Genomic DNA, 18,923 nt, shown 5'->3' on the forward strand with positions numbered 1-18,923 from the left:
GCTTCCTTATTCTTCATTACATTAACCAGTTCCTTGGACCTTTCTTTTTTGTCTTCCTTCAACTGATCTTTAATTATTTCTTGTAATCCAACCATCTCTGCTTCCCTCGACTCAGTCCATTGTGTTTTCTTCAGTTCCCATTCCCTTTCAAACCTTTCATTCTGTTCACTAATCATTTCCTTAAAGTCATCTTTCTCCTTTACTACTCTCTCCATTTTCTCCTCCAACCGTCTCTTGTATTTTTCAACCTCCACTCTCAAGTGTGCATTTTCATCCACCAATCGTTTTTAATTTTCCTCCAGTCTCTTAACTCTTTCCTTCAAACCCTTGCGGAATTCTCTATCCTGCTCCTCCTCACTCCTCTGAACTTTTAATTCCTTCACCAACTCCTCAAATCTCTTCTCCAACATTACCAATCTACCTTGCAATGTTGCCCCTGTTGAAGATGGACTCATGGTTTGACTGGCCACTTTCAGCTTTGCTCCCTGGGCCTCATCAACATATTTTGAATTTGGTAATTTATTTCTTACCGGTCTATCCATTTTTTCTTACTCTTCCTGGGAGCATGTGGGTGTGTGGTCACTGGGGGCCAGGCCTGGTAGCTACGTGTGTGTGATGGGATGCGTTGGCGGCTGCTATGGCTGGCCTTTGTGTGGTTCCTGCTCTGTCGTTTGGAGTGTGGAGGTTCTCACACCTCCGATCACTCCCATGTACACGCCACCAGGCTACGTTCACTCTGTACACTCGTTCACTCGCTCTGGTCGCCCCTCAATAGCAATAACTATTCTCACTCAAGCACATTGCTTAGCGTGTGGAGTGTTAGTTAGATGCCGCTCTGAGCAGGAGGCACGTCCGCTCTCCACGGAGTGCGGAGTGTGTGTGTGTGTGTTTGTGTGTAGCAAGACTGTGTGTGTGTGTGTGTGTGTGTGTGTGTGTGTGTGTGTGTGTGTATTTACCTAATTGTATTTACCTAATTGTAACATACGGGAAAAGAGCTATGCTCGTGTTGTCCCGTCTCCATATCTATTAATGTCCAGCTTTTTCTTAAAATCATGAATATTCCTTGCGTTGACCACTTCCACGTCTAAACTATTCCATGCTTCCACCCTTCTATGAGGGAAGCTATATTTTTCACATCTCTCCTATAAGTGGCCATTTTAGTTTTTCCCATGCCCTCTCGACATTCTTTCATTCCACATACACAGATCTTCCCTATCCATTTTTCCATGCCAATCATCACTCTGTATATTGCTATCAGGTCTCCCCTTTCTCTTCTGTTTTCCAGGGTCGGAAGTTGCATTCTTTTCAGTCTGTCTTCATAAGTCAAATCTCTTAAGTCAGGCACCATTTTTGTTGCAGCCCTCTGTACTTTCTCTAGTTTCCTTATGTGTTTCTTTAAGTTCGAGCCCACTGTATTGTTGCATATTCAAGCCTCGGTCTTATCATTGCAGTAATTATTTTCTTCATCATTTCTTCATCTAAATATCTGAACGCCACTCTTATGTTCCTCAATAAGTTCAATACTTCTCCAATTATTTTGTTTATATGTCTCTCTGGCGATAGGTCATTGGTAATTGTCACCCCAAGGTCTTTTTCTTCATGACTGGTTTTATGTCTTCATTTCCTATCTTGTACATACTCCTGATTCTTCTTTCACTCTTGCCAAACTCTATTTTCTTGCATTTTGTCGTGTTGAACTCCATTTGCCATGTACAGCTCCATTTCCATATTCTGTCCAAGTCTTCCTGGAGTAGTTCGCAATCTTTGTCACATCTCACTTTTCTTAACAATTTTGCATCGTCTGCAAATAGGCTCACATAACTGGACACCCCATCCACCATGTCATTTATGTAGACCGCGAACATTACTGGTGCCAACACTGATCCCTGTGGAACTCCACTCTCCACCAAGCCCCATTCTGATGGTCTGTCCTTAATTATTGTTCTCATTTCTCTTCCTACCAAAAGTCTTCCATCCATTTTAGTAAACTGCCATGCACTCCTCCTACCATTTCAAGTTTCCAGATCAGTCTCCGGTGTGGTACCTTATCAAAGGCCTTTTTTAAATCCAGATATATTCCATCAGCCCAACCATCTCTTTCCTGTATTACATCTATCACCCTCGAATAGTAACATATCAGGTTTGTCGTGCATGAACGCCCTTTTCTAAAACCAAATTGACACTCACAAAGTATGTCATTTTTCTCCAAGAAGTCTGTCCATCTATTCTTCACCACCCTCTCACACATCTTAGCTACCACACTTGTAAGTGACACTGGTCTATAGTTCAATGGGTCTCTCTTGTTACCTGATTTATAGATTGGGACAATGTTAGCTCTTTTCCAGTCTTGGGGCACTACACCTTCCCTTAATGAGGCATCAATTACTTCACAAACTTTTTCTGCCAGTTGCTCCTGCATTCTCTTAAAATCCATCCTGATACCCCATCAGGTCCCACAGCTTTTCTCACTTCTAAACTCCCCATCATATTCTTGATCTCCTCCACAGTTACTTGAAACTCCTTCATAATCCCTTTCTGTTCCATTACCAGTGGTTTGTCAAAAGCAGTCTCCTTTGTGAATACCTTCCGAAAGCATCCATTCATAGCCTCTGCCATTTCCTGGGATCTTCACTGCATACTCCATTTACTTCTAAACTTTCAATACTTTCTCTATTTTTGATGTTGTTGTTCACATGTCTGTAAAAAGCCTTGGTTGGTCTTTACATTTATCAATTATATCCTTTTCTTGTTTCTTTCTTTCTTCTCTTCTAATCAACACATATTCATTTCTTGCTCTTTTGTAACTTTCCCACTGCTTAATCCGTCTTTTCCTTCTCCACCTCTTCCATGCATCCTCTTTTCTTGTTCTAGCCTTTTCACATCTATCGTTAAACCAGTCCTGCTTTCCAACTTCTCTATGTTGTCTTATTGGTACAAATTTTTCTCACCTTCTTTGTATATTTTTATAAATTCCTTCCACTTTTCATTTGCTCCTTAGCACTCTTGAATTTCATCCAATTTGTCTCTTGAAAGAATTTCTTTAGGTTTCCAAAATCTGTCTTGGCATAATTCCATCTTCCCACTTTATATTCTTCATTTCTTCTAGATTTCTCTTCATCTATCACCTTGAACTCCAAAACTGCATGATCACTCTTTGCTAAAGGGCACTCCACCCTCATCTCCTCAATGACCATTGGCTCTGTACTAAAGACCAAGTCCAGTCTTGACGATGCTCCCTCTCCTCCAAACCTAGTATCTTCTTTGACCCACTGAGTTAACACATTTTCCATTGCCAGTGTCAATAGTGTATTTCCCCATGTTGTCTCTGATCCTTCCATTGACCAGTCCTCCCAACACACCTCTTTACAATTAAAATCTCCCATCATTATAGTTCGTTCACAGCCACCCAACATTTCTTCCAGACATGTTCCTGTATCACTTATCATTTCTTCATATTCCTGTACTGACCATGCATTTGTCTTAGGTGGTACGTACACCACTATGTAGTGCCTCTTTTTCCTTCATTAGTTTCTGCTCTGATCTTTAGCACTTCTGCCTTTCCCATACCTTCTTTCACTTGATCCACCTTTATATCTTTTTAACCAGCAACATCACTCCTCCTCCCATCTTACCTACTCTATTTCTTTTCCAAACATTATATTTCCTTCTCCAACCATCATCAGGTCTTCTCCTCTCTCAGTTTTGTTTCAGTAAGACCCACAATATCTGGGTTCTTGTCCCTCAAGTAATCGTTGAGTTCTAAAATCCCGATATCACTCCATTTATGTTGGAATACATTACATTCCGCTCATATGTAAGTTTCTTTAGTCCTTTCTTGCTGTACTTTTCTGGGTTATGAACCACTTCCTCAGTCTCATATCCAAGATTCTCCAGAAAAACTCTTTCTTCTCCTCTTCTGTCCTCTCTTCATTTTTTTCAAAGCCTCCTTTCTCAACTCATTTAACATTTCTCTTTCCTTTTCACCGAGATCTCTTCTCAACCAAATCTTCCTTGTTGTTTCCTGCTGGGCTAGCCTCCATGACTTCTCCACCAATTCATCTACATCCTTTTGTGACTTAAGTTTGATTCTTATTGGCCTCATACCTTCTCTTGTGAACTTTCCAATTCTATGGAAGTCCTCTATTTCTTGTACTAGGTCTTTTCCTCCTCCTGCACCACATTAATGATATTATTTATCACCTTTTTATGTTTTCTCTCTCTCCATTTTACTCGGTGTCTTATCCTCCTCCACACCAAATATCACCACACATCTCTTTTGTCTACAGTTTCCCTCACCAATGTCTCATTTGACTTAATAACCTTCACCACTTTCTCAGCAATCTTCTCTTCTATGATCTGTTGATCTATAATTTCAGCAAGGCCCAAAGTTTTCTCCCCAGACTCTTTGATTTCCTTTTCCAGACTTGCAACTTTGTAATTTACCTCCTTTCTTTCCACTTCCTGACTTTTTTCCATTCAGCCTGCTTCTCCATCACTTTTCCTAGAGATTCTCCACATTTTTCGCAATTCACTTTAATTAGCTTAACTTCCTCTTTCAGTGCTTCATTTTCCTTCTTCATATCGGCACACTCTTCATTACATTGTCATAACTCGTTTCCAGGCCCCATACTTTTCAAACAGTTTTTCAATTTTACCTTCCAACTCCAGAATTTTCTTCACATAAGCGCTCTTCTCCATTATTCCTTGAAATCCTGTGAAGTCTGATTCATCTTTCGAGTTCACGGCCGCCATGTTGCGCAGATGTAAACAAACCAGCTGATGGCTCAAACGCAGGCTATAGTTTATATTTACCTTCCCTGGACATTATTTTGCTAATCAACAGTTAACATGACTATATGGAGACGGGACAAACATTACCAGCTCCTTTCCCACCTTGGTTACTCTTAGGCAATGGTAACTGTAGAATTAGAGATGATTGCTCTGGTGTGTGTGTGTGTGTGTGTGTGTGTGTGTGTGTGTGTGTGTGTCTGTCTGTCTGTCTCTCTGTCTGTATTTACCTACTTGTAGCATACAAGAAAAAAGCTATGCTCATGCTGTCCCATCTCCATATCTATGAAAATACAACATTTCTTTGAACTTATTGATTATTTATGTTTCAATGACCCTCTTATCTAAACCATTCCACACCTCTACACATCTTTGTGGAAAGCTGAACTTCTTGATGTCTCTCTTACAGTTGTCCTTTCTTAATTTCTTTACATGTCCTCTTGTGTCACTGGTGTTCCAGATTAGTAAGTCGTCTGTATCTAATTTTCCAAGTCCATTCATCCCTCTGTACACTGATCTCTTTCCCTGCTTTGTTCTAAGGTTGTAAGACTTTGTATTCATAGCCTTTCTTCATATGACCGTTCTCTTAAACTTGGGGGAAGCTTTGTTGGTGCCCTCTGTATTCTCTCTAGTTTCCTTATGTGTTTCTTTTTGTTCAGTGACTATACTGTAGCCGCATATTCATTTTGGGCATATTAGAGTCGTTAAAAATTTTCTTTATCATATCTTCATCTGTATAAGTCAATGCCATTGTTATATTTCTCAAAAGTTCATAGGCATTTCTTGTAATTCTATTTATGTGCTTTTCTGGTGTCAAGTTATTCACAATGGTTACTCCAAGGTCTTTTTCTACACACTTTTTCATTTTCTTTATTCCCCATTGAGTAAAATCTCTTTGGCCTTCTTTCACTCATTTCAAATTTTAATACACTACCCTTTTTTGTATTCAATTCCATTTCCCATGTGACCTACCATTCCATTACTTTATCCAAGTCTTGTTGTTTGGCCTTCTTTTGCTCATTTCAAATTCTAATACACTACCCTTTTTTGTATTGAATTCCATTTCCCATGTGTCTTACCATTCCATTACTTTATCCAAGTCTTGTAGTGCTTCAAAATCTTTCCTATTCACCATCCTCATCTGCAAACAGACTGCTGTAACTGTCCATATTTTCTGGTATATGCAGAGAGGTGACTAAATGCCTAGATAATATAAGAAGAGATGCAAAAAATATTTTTCGCAAGAGATTTTAACTGTAAAAGAGAGGTGGAAGTAATGGGTAATGCTGGACAATAGAGTGAGGTGTTACAGTTGACTATAGTACATACACTGGATGAGTAGGTGGAAGAGTCAACAAGGTACAGGGGGAAGAAGAACCATCATTGCTTGACTTAGTATTCACAAAGAAACCAGAGCCCACTCCCAGCATACAATACCTTAGTCCAGTGGGAAGAAGTGATCATTTAACATTAGTGTTGGAAATGCAGGAAGAGGATGGGATAAGATACAGAGATGACTACAAAAAAGAGAGATTAAATCATGCAAGAGGAGATTTTGAAAAGTTAAGAAAATTTTTTTGCTGATATTGAATGAAGGAATATTATGAATGGATGGACAATACAGGGGATATATGAAATATTCCTACAGAAATAAAATGAAGGAGTGAAGAAATAGGTACCTATCTATAGAGTAAATAAAGGTATACACGCTTGTACGACGCTAGATGTATAGAAGCTAAAAGAGAAAAAGATAAAGCTTGGAAGAAACTCATAAAGCAGAGAAATGAAAAAAAACAGACAGCAGTAGAAGGATGCAAGAAATGAATATATTACAGTAAGGAGAGAGGAAGAAAGAAACTTTGAGAAAGATGAGATGAATAAAAGTGAAGATGAACCTAAGCTTTTCTACAAATTTATAAATGGTAAGATGAAGAATAAAGAAACAACAGAAAAAATAATTGAAGGAGGAAAGACATACCAAACAGCAAAGGAAATGAGTGAAATAATGAATGAAAACTTGAAATCTATTTTCACTGAAGAAGAGGAATTTCCAGAACAAAATAGAACATTGCGTTGGCGAGAATTGCAGGAAATCATAGTGCACAAAGAAGATATTGGAAGGTTACTAGATAATTTGGATGTCAAAAAAGCAATGGGGCCAGAAGGTGTATCAGTCTAGGCAGTAAATGAATGTAAAGAGCAGCTGTTAGAACCAGTTTAGGGAGGCGATGGTGTATTGGATAAGGTGGTGAGCGTGGGATTGAGCAGACGTCCACACTTAGGTTTGAATCCCTCCACATACCGCTCTGAAGGTAAGCCATTTCTCGAGTGGTTTAAGGTTACCTACATGTCACCATGATACCCAGGTTCTAGGTGGTTACACCGAAGATGCACTTGGGTGGTGTTATGGGCCCTAATATGGGTGCCACTATAAATAAAATTGCCTGCACCACTAATGGGTGGAAGCTAAACAGCCCTTCCTACACATTCTTCAAGTGTGCCTACAGGCGCTATAGGCCGTAACAATAAAAAAAAAGTTTGGGAAATGGTTACAAGCTCATTAAAAAAAGGGAGAGTACTACTGGAATGGAAGAGAGCTAACATAATCCCAGTATTCAAAGAAGGAAAGTCAACTGAGCCATTAGATTAGTGACTGTTGTCACTTACAAGTGTTGTGGGCAAAATATGTGAAATTGTTATCAAAGAAAGATTGGTAAATATTTGGAAGAAAAACAAATTATATGGAACAAACAATTTGGGTTCAGGACAGGAATGTCACGTGTGTCAAATTTATTAAGTTTCTTCTCAAGAGTAGTGGAAGGACTGGAGAGCAGAGATGGATGGGTGGACACTGTGTACCTGGACATGTTTATTTTCAGTCCCTTCTGCTACATCCCTTCCTTCCACCTATAAAACATATCAGTCACTTCTTCCCTTGATTCTACTGGCAATACCAAATCATTGGTAAAATTTACAAAAATGACAAAAATTTACAAAAACGAGCATTGTAAAGAACTCTATAGATATTGCCTATTCTAGGCTTGGGATGGTCCCCACAACTGCTTTCAATTCTGTTTACATTCCCCTTATCATTGTCATCACTACTTACTTCTGTTTTTTTTTTTTTCATCTGACACATCACATACAGTGGTGAATCTTCCATAAATTCAGGAAATTCTTTATTGAGCATGAAGTTCACTATAGCTTCAGGTCTAGGACTTATTTGTTATACAGGTGATCCTTGCTATACAAATTAGCACTTATACAAAATCCATGTTTTACTATCCCTTGTCTACATATATGAACTTGCTTTGAGTTTACAAATTTTCAAATTCCCTACCTGGCTTGCCGGTGGTGCCAGAGATATGTAGCAGGAGATTCAACAACAACAACATAAATGAACGCTCCTATTTCTGCTATCTGCTCTGCCAGTCTGCTTACAGTACACATTTTTCATCTTTTTTTGCATCAATTTCATACTGCAAGTACTGTACTGAAGTATGTATTATCTTTATTGTTGTATTTTTTTTATTAATAATTCATTTGTGAGGGTATGGGGAACAATCTTGGTAGCCTTTTGTCTGTGAATTATGTAGGCATGAGAAAACTAATGTGAGATTGCTGTTTATTTAGAATTATGCATGATGAAACCGATCCATACAGTAGAGCCTGTTGATTACAGTACAGGACATTTCACTGTAATTACCTAACCACTCATGTTAGAAGATGTTTAAGATTCCTCGCCAGTGGAAAAATCATGAATATCTTGATAATGACCCTTTTTTTTTTTTATTATTATATCATGTGGGCTTTTCATGGGAATTTATGGGCCAAAGGGGATACTTTTTTGGGTACCACCTATCTCAAAGCCCACCCACTAGGAAACGTTTGCCCCGAGTGAGGAATCCCAACCTACACTTGGACCATGGACAGAATTCGAACCCGTGCGCTTGGAGACCCTGTGGACCCCAAAGTACGCATGGTTCCACTGTACCATGGCGGCATTATTCTGAATATGCAGAATAAAAGAATAAACAGTGTCTGTAGAAGTTCTTTTTCATAGTCTTTATGCATGCCACTTTTTTTATTTCTATTTGTACTTTATTAGAGTGAATTCAGTACAGGCAACTCCCGCTTAACGAAGGGGTTAAGTTCCTAAAAAACACTTCGTTAAGCAAAACTTCGTTAAGCAAACTAATTATAACAAGTTTAACCCCTGACTTGAACTTCCATTGAGAGTAAACAAAGCAAAAGTGCATCATAGTACAGTGAAAGGTTTAATGAAAGTAAAAATTTTGAAGTTAAACATTTAGGCAGTTTTAATTTAAGTCATTATAATGTAAACTAATGTATGTATGTACGTAACTTTATAATGTTGATGATCTTAAATTTATGAAGGGAGGGAGAGTGAAACGGGAAAGACACTAACCGGCAACCTGTGGAATGTAAACAAAGGGCGCATACAAAACTTATGTACCACATTTTCACAATTGGCTTTCATTTTATCCATTGTAGAGTCATGAGTTCAGGTGGTTCTTTTAGCTTGCAAGGAAGATACGGTCTCACCAGCCTTCTTAATAGAGTCTACTGACTTGAAAATAGTAGAGACAGTAGATGGAGTCAAGATGGTGGCGAGCAATGCTATAGTTTTGTCGCCTCTTGTGTCTGTGAATAATATCCAGCTTCACTTCGAGAGTAAGAGACTTCCTGGTCTTCTTAGGAACGCTAGGCCACATTGCAGGACGTTTTGGTGGTAAGTTGAGTGAGGGAAGACGAGCTGCTGCCGACGCTGTTATGTTTTATGTTTTGAACAGGGGAGTGAGTGGTGCGCATGTTGTCCACGAGAGGCTTGATCTTGATCTTGATCTTGATTCTACAGGTGTCCCAGGATTTCTCCGGAGGCAGGCCTTAGCACTGGCAGCTCCTGGTGTATTCAAAAGCCTGTCGGCCTGTGTGATACGGCGGGGCTTTCAAACTTGGAAAAAATTACGTGGATAAAACTTCATTAAAGCGAGTTTGGTGTTCATTAAATGAGCAGATGATAGTAAAATTAAACCTTCGTTGTAGCGAAATTTCGTTGTGTAAACCTTCGTTAAACGGGGTTGCCTGTACTGTTTAGACTGGAAAATCATATGTCTGGGAACATAACCCCTATATTTGTATTGCTTCAGTTATTCGCTACACAAATTTTTTGCTATTTGAAAGGGTTTTCAGGAACTTAACTATTCATATAGCAGAGATAACGTGTACCCTTAGTTATCCTGCACTGGCACTGTGATGGTAAAATCTCAAATTTGTGCTGGCATTGACCATGCAATTTAAATATGTGTGTGCATGTGTTATTGGAAGTCATCTAACTGATTTCTTTATGAAAGTCATACCATAAAAATCTTTCAGAATTCAAATTGACTGCTAAATATGGTGCAGTACCATATGTCACAAAGCTATTTTGAATATTGAATTATAGAAAACAGTCACACATTCAGTAATCATTTCCTAAATTTGTGATGGTCCACTATGCTAAGGTCTTAAATTTTCCATAGGATCATGTAGCTGCTACCTTTGGTGCTGGACTGGGCTATGCCTGTGTGGTGGATGTTGGTGACCAAAAGACTTCAGTATCCTGTGTGGAAGATGCCATTTCTCATCCAGCCACAAGGGTATGTATGTGAATATTAAAGTTGATTTATTTATTTTCTTTTTGCATGTGTTAAGGGTACAGAAAAAAGTCTTCGTAACATCACATTTTAAAGATAACTGGAGGAAAAGTATAGAATATCACTAGTTTATTTTGTTAGCTATCTTGATTTGCTTGGAGACCAGTTTTCTGAACCTACTGACTTTTTGTCAGTAGTTGTTAGGATCAATGGTGTCAGTCTGACAACTCCATAGTGGTAGCTTATCTAAAGAAATTTGGGAGTACTCATTCCAAGTCCTTGTCACCTAGCAGGAGAGGTTCTCCAGTTGTGTGAGAGCTTTTCTATCTCTCTGTGCTCTATTTTTGTTCCTGGACGTTGCAGTGTAATAGCCTATGTGCTCAGTTGAGGTTGTTGGGGGACAGAATGGACCCTCCATCCTGAGGTTTGCAAGAAAATTGATAAAATACATGCGACTTACTGTAGGTCAGTTGATGAGTATGGGTATTGTGTAATTTTATGAGTGAAATCACCTCTGCTGGACGGGAGCTTTCCCATGAGAATGTCCTGGTACCAGTAGCACCAACGACATATGCAGGTGTGATGGAAAGAAACACCAGGGGGAAGCTTCCCTGTGTTTATTGTAGGAATACAAAATACTTGGTAGCGAGCGCGTGGAGGCTTGATGAGTAGTCATGCTAGAGACTTGTAGTCTGGGCGCCTTGAATGAAGCTTGTAGCTTGCGTGATGATCCAGAATTACAATCTACACACTGGAGTGTGACTGTAGACAGTAGACTGTAGAAGTAGACTGACTCTGCTTGACAGGAGGACCAGTCAAAGAAAGGCAGGCAAGTAGATTGCTAGGCGAGCCTGAGTGTGCTCCAAGCTGCGTTGAGTACAACTGAATGTGTGGTGTGGCGTGGGGTAGCGGAATAATACCCACGGCCGCAGTACATCTTTACGGTACACATTACATTAAGTAGTGTCCATCATAAAGCAATGGGGCCAGATGGTGTATCAGGCTGGGTGTTGAAAGAATGTAAAGAACAATTACTGGATCCAATTTGGGAAATAATTAAAAGTTCAATAAATGAAGGGAAAGTTCCACTAGAGTGGAAAAGAGCCAACATAATACTGATATTTAAAGGAGGAAAGGCAACTGAACCACTAAACTACAGACCAGTGTCACTTACAAGTGTTGTAAGGGAAGTTATGTGAAATAATTATCAAAGAAGAAGGGGTTAAATTTCTAGAAGAGGAGCAAGTCATATCGAACAGACAATTTGGGTTCAGGACAGGGCGGTCATGTGTATTAAACTTATTAAGCTTCTACTCGAGAGTTATTGCAGGACTTGAAAACAGAGAGGGATGGGATGGAAGACTTCTTTGGAAACTGGAGAACATAAGAGGAGTACGTGGAACCTTGCACAAATGGACAAGAAATTATTTGAAGGATAGGGAAATGAGAACTGTGATCAGAGATACATAATCATCCTGGGGTAAAGTAACTAGCAGAGTGCCACAAGGGTCAGTGTTAGCCCCCATTATGTTTCAGATTTATGTAAACGACATTCACATTGGGATAAACAGTAATATAGATTTATTCGCTGATGATGCAAAGCTGCTAAGAGGTATCAAAACCAGAGAGGACTGTCTGCTGTTGCAGGAAGATATAAACAAGATCTATGAGTGGAGCAGGAATTGGAAATTGGAGTTTAATGCCAAGAAATGTCACATAATGGAACTAGGAAAGAGTAAGACAAGACCAGTATAGAACTATTTCATGGGAGAGGAACAAATAATGAAGACTAAAGAGGAAAAAGATCTGGGAGTGATCATACAGGAAAATTTGAGCCCTGAAAAACACATAATCAAGATATTTGGACTATCATATAAAATGTTGACCAATATAAGAGTGGCATTTTATTACATGTATAAAGATGATGAAAATTATCATTGGAAGCATGGTATGCCCAAGGCTGGAATATAAGAAAATTGGAAAGAATACAGAAGATTGCTACAAAGATGGTGTCGGAATTAATGAACCTCACATATGAAGAATGACTGAAGGAAATGGGACTGCCAACCTTAGAAGATAGAAGAGAATGTTGGGACCTAATAATATATAAGATAGTAAATAATATTGAAAAGATAGACAAAGAAGACCTGGTGCTGTTGACAGAAGAAGATAGAAGGACAAGAGGACATGAAAAGAAGATCAGGATGAGGCAGTGTATGAAGGATTTTGGAAAATACAATTCTCCACACAGAATGGTGGAAAAATGGAATGCATTGGATAATGAAGCACATAATGTGCATAACTTTAAGAAAAAATTAGATAAATGGAGATATGGAGACTGGACACAATGAGCCCTGCTCGAGCCCTTTACAATACGACTAGGTAAACACACACACACACACACACTGTCGCCGTCGCTGAGAGAAGACGGCTCGTCTTCGGCTGCGGACGGGAAGAAGTGAAAATACCTATGGTGTTACAGGGCCCAAGTACCTGTGAGTTAGTGTCCTGTTGATGTCCTACTGTCGCATAGTGTTGAAAGTGAGGGATATGGAGAGTGGTCCCTGAGAGGAGAGTGTGGGCGGTAATTGTTTCGGCCGTAATCAGCTTACGATAGCAAACATGGCGGCTACCCATAGGCAACTCAAGGATTTTGAAGGTTTTGTAACTACTCCAAGAGGACTGGAGAAATTAGATATGGATGCAAGAATTCAGGCACTGGAAAGTAAGTTCCTAAACATTTTGTCCATAGAAGAAAAACTAGATAGAGTTATAGCCGAGAATGATTCGTTCAAAAAAGAGATCTATTTGTTAACGATAGTGAATAAAGAGCTATTGAAGGAAAAAGTAGAGATGGAGAAGGAAAACCAACAACTAAGGAAACAATGTGAAGAGATGAAGGCTAAACTCCTAGAAATGGAGATGAAAATATCCGAAGGGGACTTGAGGAAGGAGGAATGCCTTAATCTAATTGATGCCAGGATGAAAGAAGTGAACCATGAACATCAGGAGGTACAAAGGTCCTTTAGGGAGATAGTGAAAAAGCAGGAAGAGGAAAATAAAGTTATTATGCAGAGTGAAATGGTAAAGGCACTAAAGGAAAATGAGTATGTGGTGAGAGATATTGCTGAAAAGAAAAAATAACAGGATTGAGGGAGGAAACTAACAGAAACTGGCAGGATAGGAGGAATAAGGAAAATGACCGGATTAAGTCTTTACTGAATAAGATCTCTGTGGAAGAAGAGGACCTATATGCTGTGGTAGAAGAAAGTGTGAGATTAGGAGCTTTTGAGGAAGGCAAGAATAGACTATTGAAATTGAAATTAAAGTCTCAAGTGGCAGCTGAGGTCTTGTTGAGGAGGGCTTGGAAACTTAAGGACTCTGAGGAAACCAAAACAATTTACATAAGAAGAAATATGTCACAGGATGAGCGAATGAAAATGAAAGAGCTTGTAACTGAAGTGAAAGAGAGGAATGACGAAAGAACAGAGGAGGAAAAGACCAAGTTTTTTTTGGAGGATGAGAAATGGGAGGCTAAAGAAGTGGTGGATAAAACAGGCGGAATAGACATTACATGGAAGAAAGAGACTAGGAATGGAAAACAAGTGACTTACATGAATATAGATGGATATCTGTCTAAGAGGCTAGAATGTATGGATTACCTAAGAAATAACGAACCGGATATATTGTGTATAGTGGAAACAAAGCTAAGGCCCGAAAAAAAACTAGACTGGTTTCTTGTAAAACACTACAAAGTATGGAGAAATGATAGAAAAAATAAAGGAGGTGGTGGTATAATGGTTCTTACTAAGGAAGATCTGATAGTGAAGGAGGTGAACTATAGTAAGAGAAATGAGGAAGTGATAAGTATGCTTATAACAGATGGCAAGAGGGACATTAATATTATAACAGTATACATACCACCCAGAACCAGTGCTTGGGAATATGAACAGTACCAAATGGTGATGAGAAATACTCTAGACAGAATGAAGCAAGAACTCATCAGAAAGGATAGAGTGATGATAGTCGGAGACTTTAATTGTAAAGAAATAGTGTGGGAAGACTACGAAGTGGTGACCGGTGGTGAGTGGGCAGAGGAATTGTTAAAGGTAGCAACAAATAACTTGATGACACAGTGGGTGAGATCACCAACAAGGTGCAGGGGACAAGATGTTGCAGCAAGGTTGGATTTGGTATTTACCAGGGGCATCTCTCTAAAAGAGGAAATTGAACATAAATGTCCCTTGGGGAGAAGCGATCATGATGTCCTAAGCTTTGAGCTGGATATGGAATTAAGCATGAATAAGATTGTGGAACACAGGGAGGAAAAATTAAATTATACTAGGGCAAATTATAACCATATAAGGGAGTTCTTTAATGAAATTGACTGGTCAGTGGTATACCAGGAAAGGGATTTGCAATTGAAATATGATATATTTATGGATTTGTGTAACTCTGCTGTGAAAAAGTTTGTGCCATATTACAGAAAGAGGACTTTAGATAAAAAACAGTGGTTTAATAGAAATTGTGAAGAAGCAAAAAAGAACAAAGAAAAGGCATGGAAGAAACTTAAGAAAAACAGTGATGTATTATCAAGAGAAGTCTACAAAACAGCAAGGAATAGATATGTTGAAATAAGGAGAACAGCACAGAAGGAATATGAACAGAGGGTGGTGGAAAACTGTGATAGTGACCCAAAAATGTTTTACAAATTCATAAATGGAAAACTAAATATAAGGGAGGCAATAGTAAAGGTAAAAAACGGGGAAGAAGTATATGAGGATGCTGGAGATATAGCTGAAATTTTGAATGACAACTTTTGGAAAGTGTTTACAAAGGAGGAGCATTTTATGGGAGGAAGACCTACGGAAATAAAGCAAATGCAGGACATCATGGTTACTAAGGAAGATATAAGGAAAATTATAAGCAGTCTGGATATTAATAAATCAATGGGGCCTGATGGCATATCTGGGAGATTGCTAAATGAATGTAAGGATCAATTGTTGAACCCCGTATTTGATATTGTGGAAACCTCCATACGAACAGGATTAGTCCTGAAAGAGTGGAAAAGAGCTGACATTGTGCCTATATATAAGAATGGTAGTAGAATGGAACCGCTAAATTATAGACCAGTATCGTTGATTAGTATATTGTGCAAGGTATGTGAAGAAGTAATTAAAGCTAAGTGGAGTGAGTATCTAGAAAGTGAAAACATTCTGAGTGAAAGACAGTTTGGTTTCAGAAAAGGAAGATCGTGCATATCCAATTTATTATGTTTTTATTCAAGAGTGACTGACATACTACAACATAGAGAGGGATGGGTGGATGCTATCTACCTGGACTTGAGAAAGGCCTTTGATAAAGTACCACACAATAGACTGATGTGGAAACTAAAGAAGATTGGAGGAGTAAATGATAAACTAGCAAAATGGATGGAAAATTACTTAATGGGAAGAGAAATGAGAACAATGGTGAGAGGAAGGAAGTCCGAGTGGAAGAAGGTAACCAGTGGAGTTCCACAAGGGTCAATGCTTGGTCCCATCATGTTTTTGATTTATGTTAATGATATGCCACTAGGAATTGACAGTTACATGAACATGTTTGCGGACGATACTAAAATTATGAGGAGAGTAAGGAATGTGGAAGATTGTAACAAGTTACAGGAAGATCTTGATAAAATATATGAGTGGAGTAAGGAGTGGCAGATGGAATTTAATATAGATAAGACCCATGTTATAAAAATGGAAGAAGTAGATACAGACCAAACTGGGATTATAGGCTGGGTGATGAGAAAATTAAAGAGACCAATGAAGAGAAAGACTTAGGAGTAACCGTGCAAAACACTTTGTCACCGGAGAAAAACATTAACAAGATTTTTTGGAAAACATATAACATGCTTCAAAATATTGGCCTTGCGTTCCACTACCTAGATGAAGGAATGATGAAGAAGATATTATGTACCTTAATAAGACCCCAGTTAGAATATGCAGCATGTGTCTGGTCAACACATATGAAGAAAAATGTGAAGAAGGTGGAAAGGGTTCAGAGGCTGGCAACAAGGATGGTACCAGGACTCAGGAAGTTAGACTATGAGGAAAGACTGAGGAAGCTGGGACTGACCACATTAGAAAAGAGAAGAACAAGAGGAGACATGATAACTATGTATAAATTGGTGAACAAGATTGACATACTGGACAGAGAGTTGATAAAGCTGACCACAAGTAATCATCTCCAAGGACATGGAAAAAAGCTAATAAAGGACATCTATCTAAATGACATGTGAAAATACAGTTTCCCACATCGTAGCATTGATAAGTGGAATAAACTGAGCAGTGATGTCGTTGACGCGGTGTGTGTCAATCAGATGAAAGAGAGATATGACAGGAATGGACAAGGAGACAGGTCACAGAGAGCTTAGCTCGGACCCTGTAATACACAAATAGGTAAATACAAATAGGTAAATACACACATAGGATAGCACGAGCATAGCTCTTTTCCTGTAAAACATAACTAGTTAAATTCACACAGGCTAACGAGGCACAAGGCAGATGTATTAACACTAGCTCTGATAACTGCAGACTGCAGACTGCAGACTGCAATGCCCAGCTAAACCTGGTGATGTATTACAGTGGAAGAGGGGGCTAGGCTACTGATCCTGTCTCCTAGGACAAGATATTTTTTTATTTTGCTTGTGTTGAGGCTATAAAAGTATGGAATGTGAGAAGAGCATATATAGTGCCACTGTCAATGTAAACAGCAGTGGAGCTAGACTAAGGGAGAAGCAAGTGATTGAAGTGCCTTTAGGACTAAGACACTTAGGAAGTTGGAGTAGTGAAAGGGAGTTTTCCAGCTTCAAGAAGGAAAAAATGAATATGTGAGAGATAGTCATAGTGGAGAAAGAAATTAGATGTTTGAGGGAGATGATTGCTATGGTTTTTGAAAAGCAGGATCGTCTGATTGAGGAAAACAAGGAGCTGAGGGAGAAAGTGTGATAAGCTTGAAGAAGTGATGAAAATGAACAATGACATTAAGAAAACTTTGAATGAAATAAAAAGGGAAAACAGCACCCTTGAGGACAAATGTGAGAACTATGAGGTAGCTTTACAAGACTTACAAGTGAGTGAAACTTGACACTAACATGGGAGCAGAAAAGGGGATACGCAAAATGAAACTAGAAAAAGATGGTCTGGAAAAGAACAAGAGGAAGAAAAAGTGAATTTTGCTGAAGTAGTTAAACAACAAATAAGGGAGAAAACGAAAGACAGTCATACAGATGATCAAAGAAAAGGAATAGTTAGTGAGAGATACAGTAGACAAAAAAGAAAAATATGATCATATATGGACTACAAGAGAGAAAAAAAAAAACAGTGAAAATTTGGAGGGAAAAGGAGGAGAAAGAAATGGTTAGGCAAATTATCTCAGCTGTCCAAGATGACGAATAGAGTCTTGAAAAAGAAGCAGAAGAAATATACAAACATGGTAAATATAGTAAGGGGACTAAAAGCTCACTAAAAGGTCAAATAAGATCACAAGTAGGGGTAGAAGAAATATTGGTAAGTACTGGAAAGCTGGCTGGTAAGACAGAATACAACAATATTTGGATTTTATTTCAAGGGTGACTTACTTCTTGCTCCAGTGCAACACACGATATAGGCCCCGTGTAAGGCAGCTGGAGAGGTCCTGTTTTGGCACCAGTTTTGTGAAGACTGCTGCCACCTCGCGGAGGTCTGCCAGGAAGTGGGTGGGATGGGAGGGCATTGGACGAAGAGGAATGGGCTGGAGACACACCATTGCCTGTCACAATGCTAGTAGAAAGGTCAGGGTTTGTCTGCCAGGCCTTGGTGCAGCAAATTGGCCAGGAAATTGTAAGTCCTCCCTGTAGACCACCTCTGGTGGTGCGAAGACTGAAGTTCATGAGAGGATACTCGACCAACCCAAATAGCATAATCACCATAGTCTTCGGAATGTTGTCCTCCGCCACAGGAATCTGGTGGAATGCCTACAGGAAGTTGATCTTGGAGAAGACTGATATCCTGTGGAGCTTGGCATGGAAATCTGGCATGTGAGGGATGGGATACCTGTTGGGGCGGGTCATGGTATTGAGGGCCCTGTAATACCCGCACACCTGCCGTTCTCCACCCTGGGCCTTGGACACCATGTGTAGTGGCAATATGCAATTGCTGTCAGATGGACGCACAATGCCTTCCTCCAGCATATGTTCGAACTCCTTGCAAGATGTCCTCTCACCACAGCGTTTTTGGTGTTTGTGGAGGAGAAAGAGATGGTTAAGGAAGTTGCCTCATTGGTTCAACTTGAAGAACAGAGCATTGAGAAAGAAATAGAGGAAATATAGACTTGATAAATATAGTGAGGGAACCAAAAGACCATTGAAAGTTAAAATGAGATTGCAAGTTGGGGTAGAGGAAATATTAGTGAGGACTGGAAAACTGGCTAGTAAGGCAGAATATAAAAGATATA

At 39.2% G+C, this 18,923-nt stretch overlaps 1 protein-coding gene across 1 annotated transcript in view; it reads left to right on the top strand.

The window, feature by feature from the left end:
• LOC123520750 (actin-related protein 8-like) overlaps positions 1–18,923 on the top strand; it is a 133,024-nt gene that overhangs the window by 11,889 nt on the left and 102,212 nt on the right. Inside the window, exons 2-4 of the mRNA XM_045283313.1 lie at positions 5,198–5,252; positions 9,668–9,717; positions 10,332–10,448. Coding sequence (XP_045139248.1) covers positions 5,198–5,252; positions 9,668–9,717; positions 10,332–10,448 — 222 coding nt within the window. The remainder of the gene's footprint in view (positions 1–5,197; positions 5,253–9,667; positions 9,718–10,331; positions 10,449–18,923) is intronic.

The sequence above is a fragment of the Portunus trituberculatus genome, chromosome 47, assembly GCF_017591435.1.
Source record: "Portunus trituberculatus isolate SZX2019 chromosome 47, ASM1759143v1, whole genome shotgun sequence".
NCBI lineage: Eukaryota > Metazoa > Arthropoda > Malacostraca > Decapoda > Portunidae > Portunus > Portunus trituberculatus.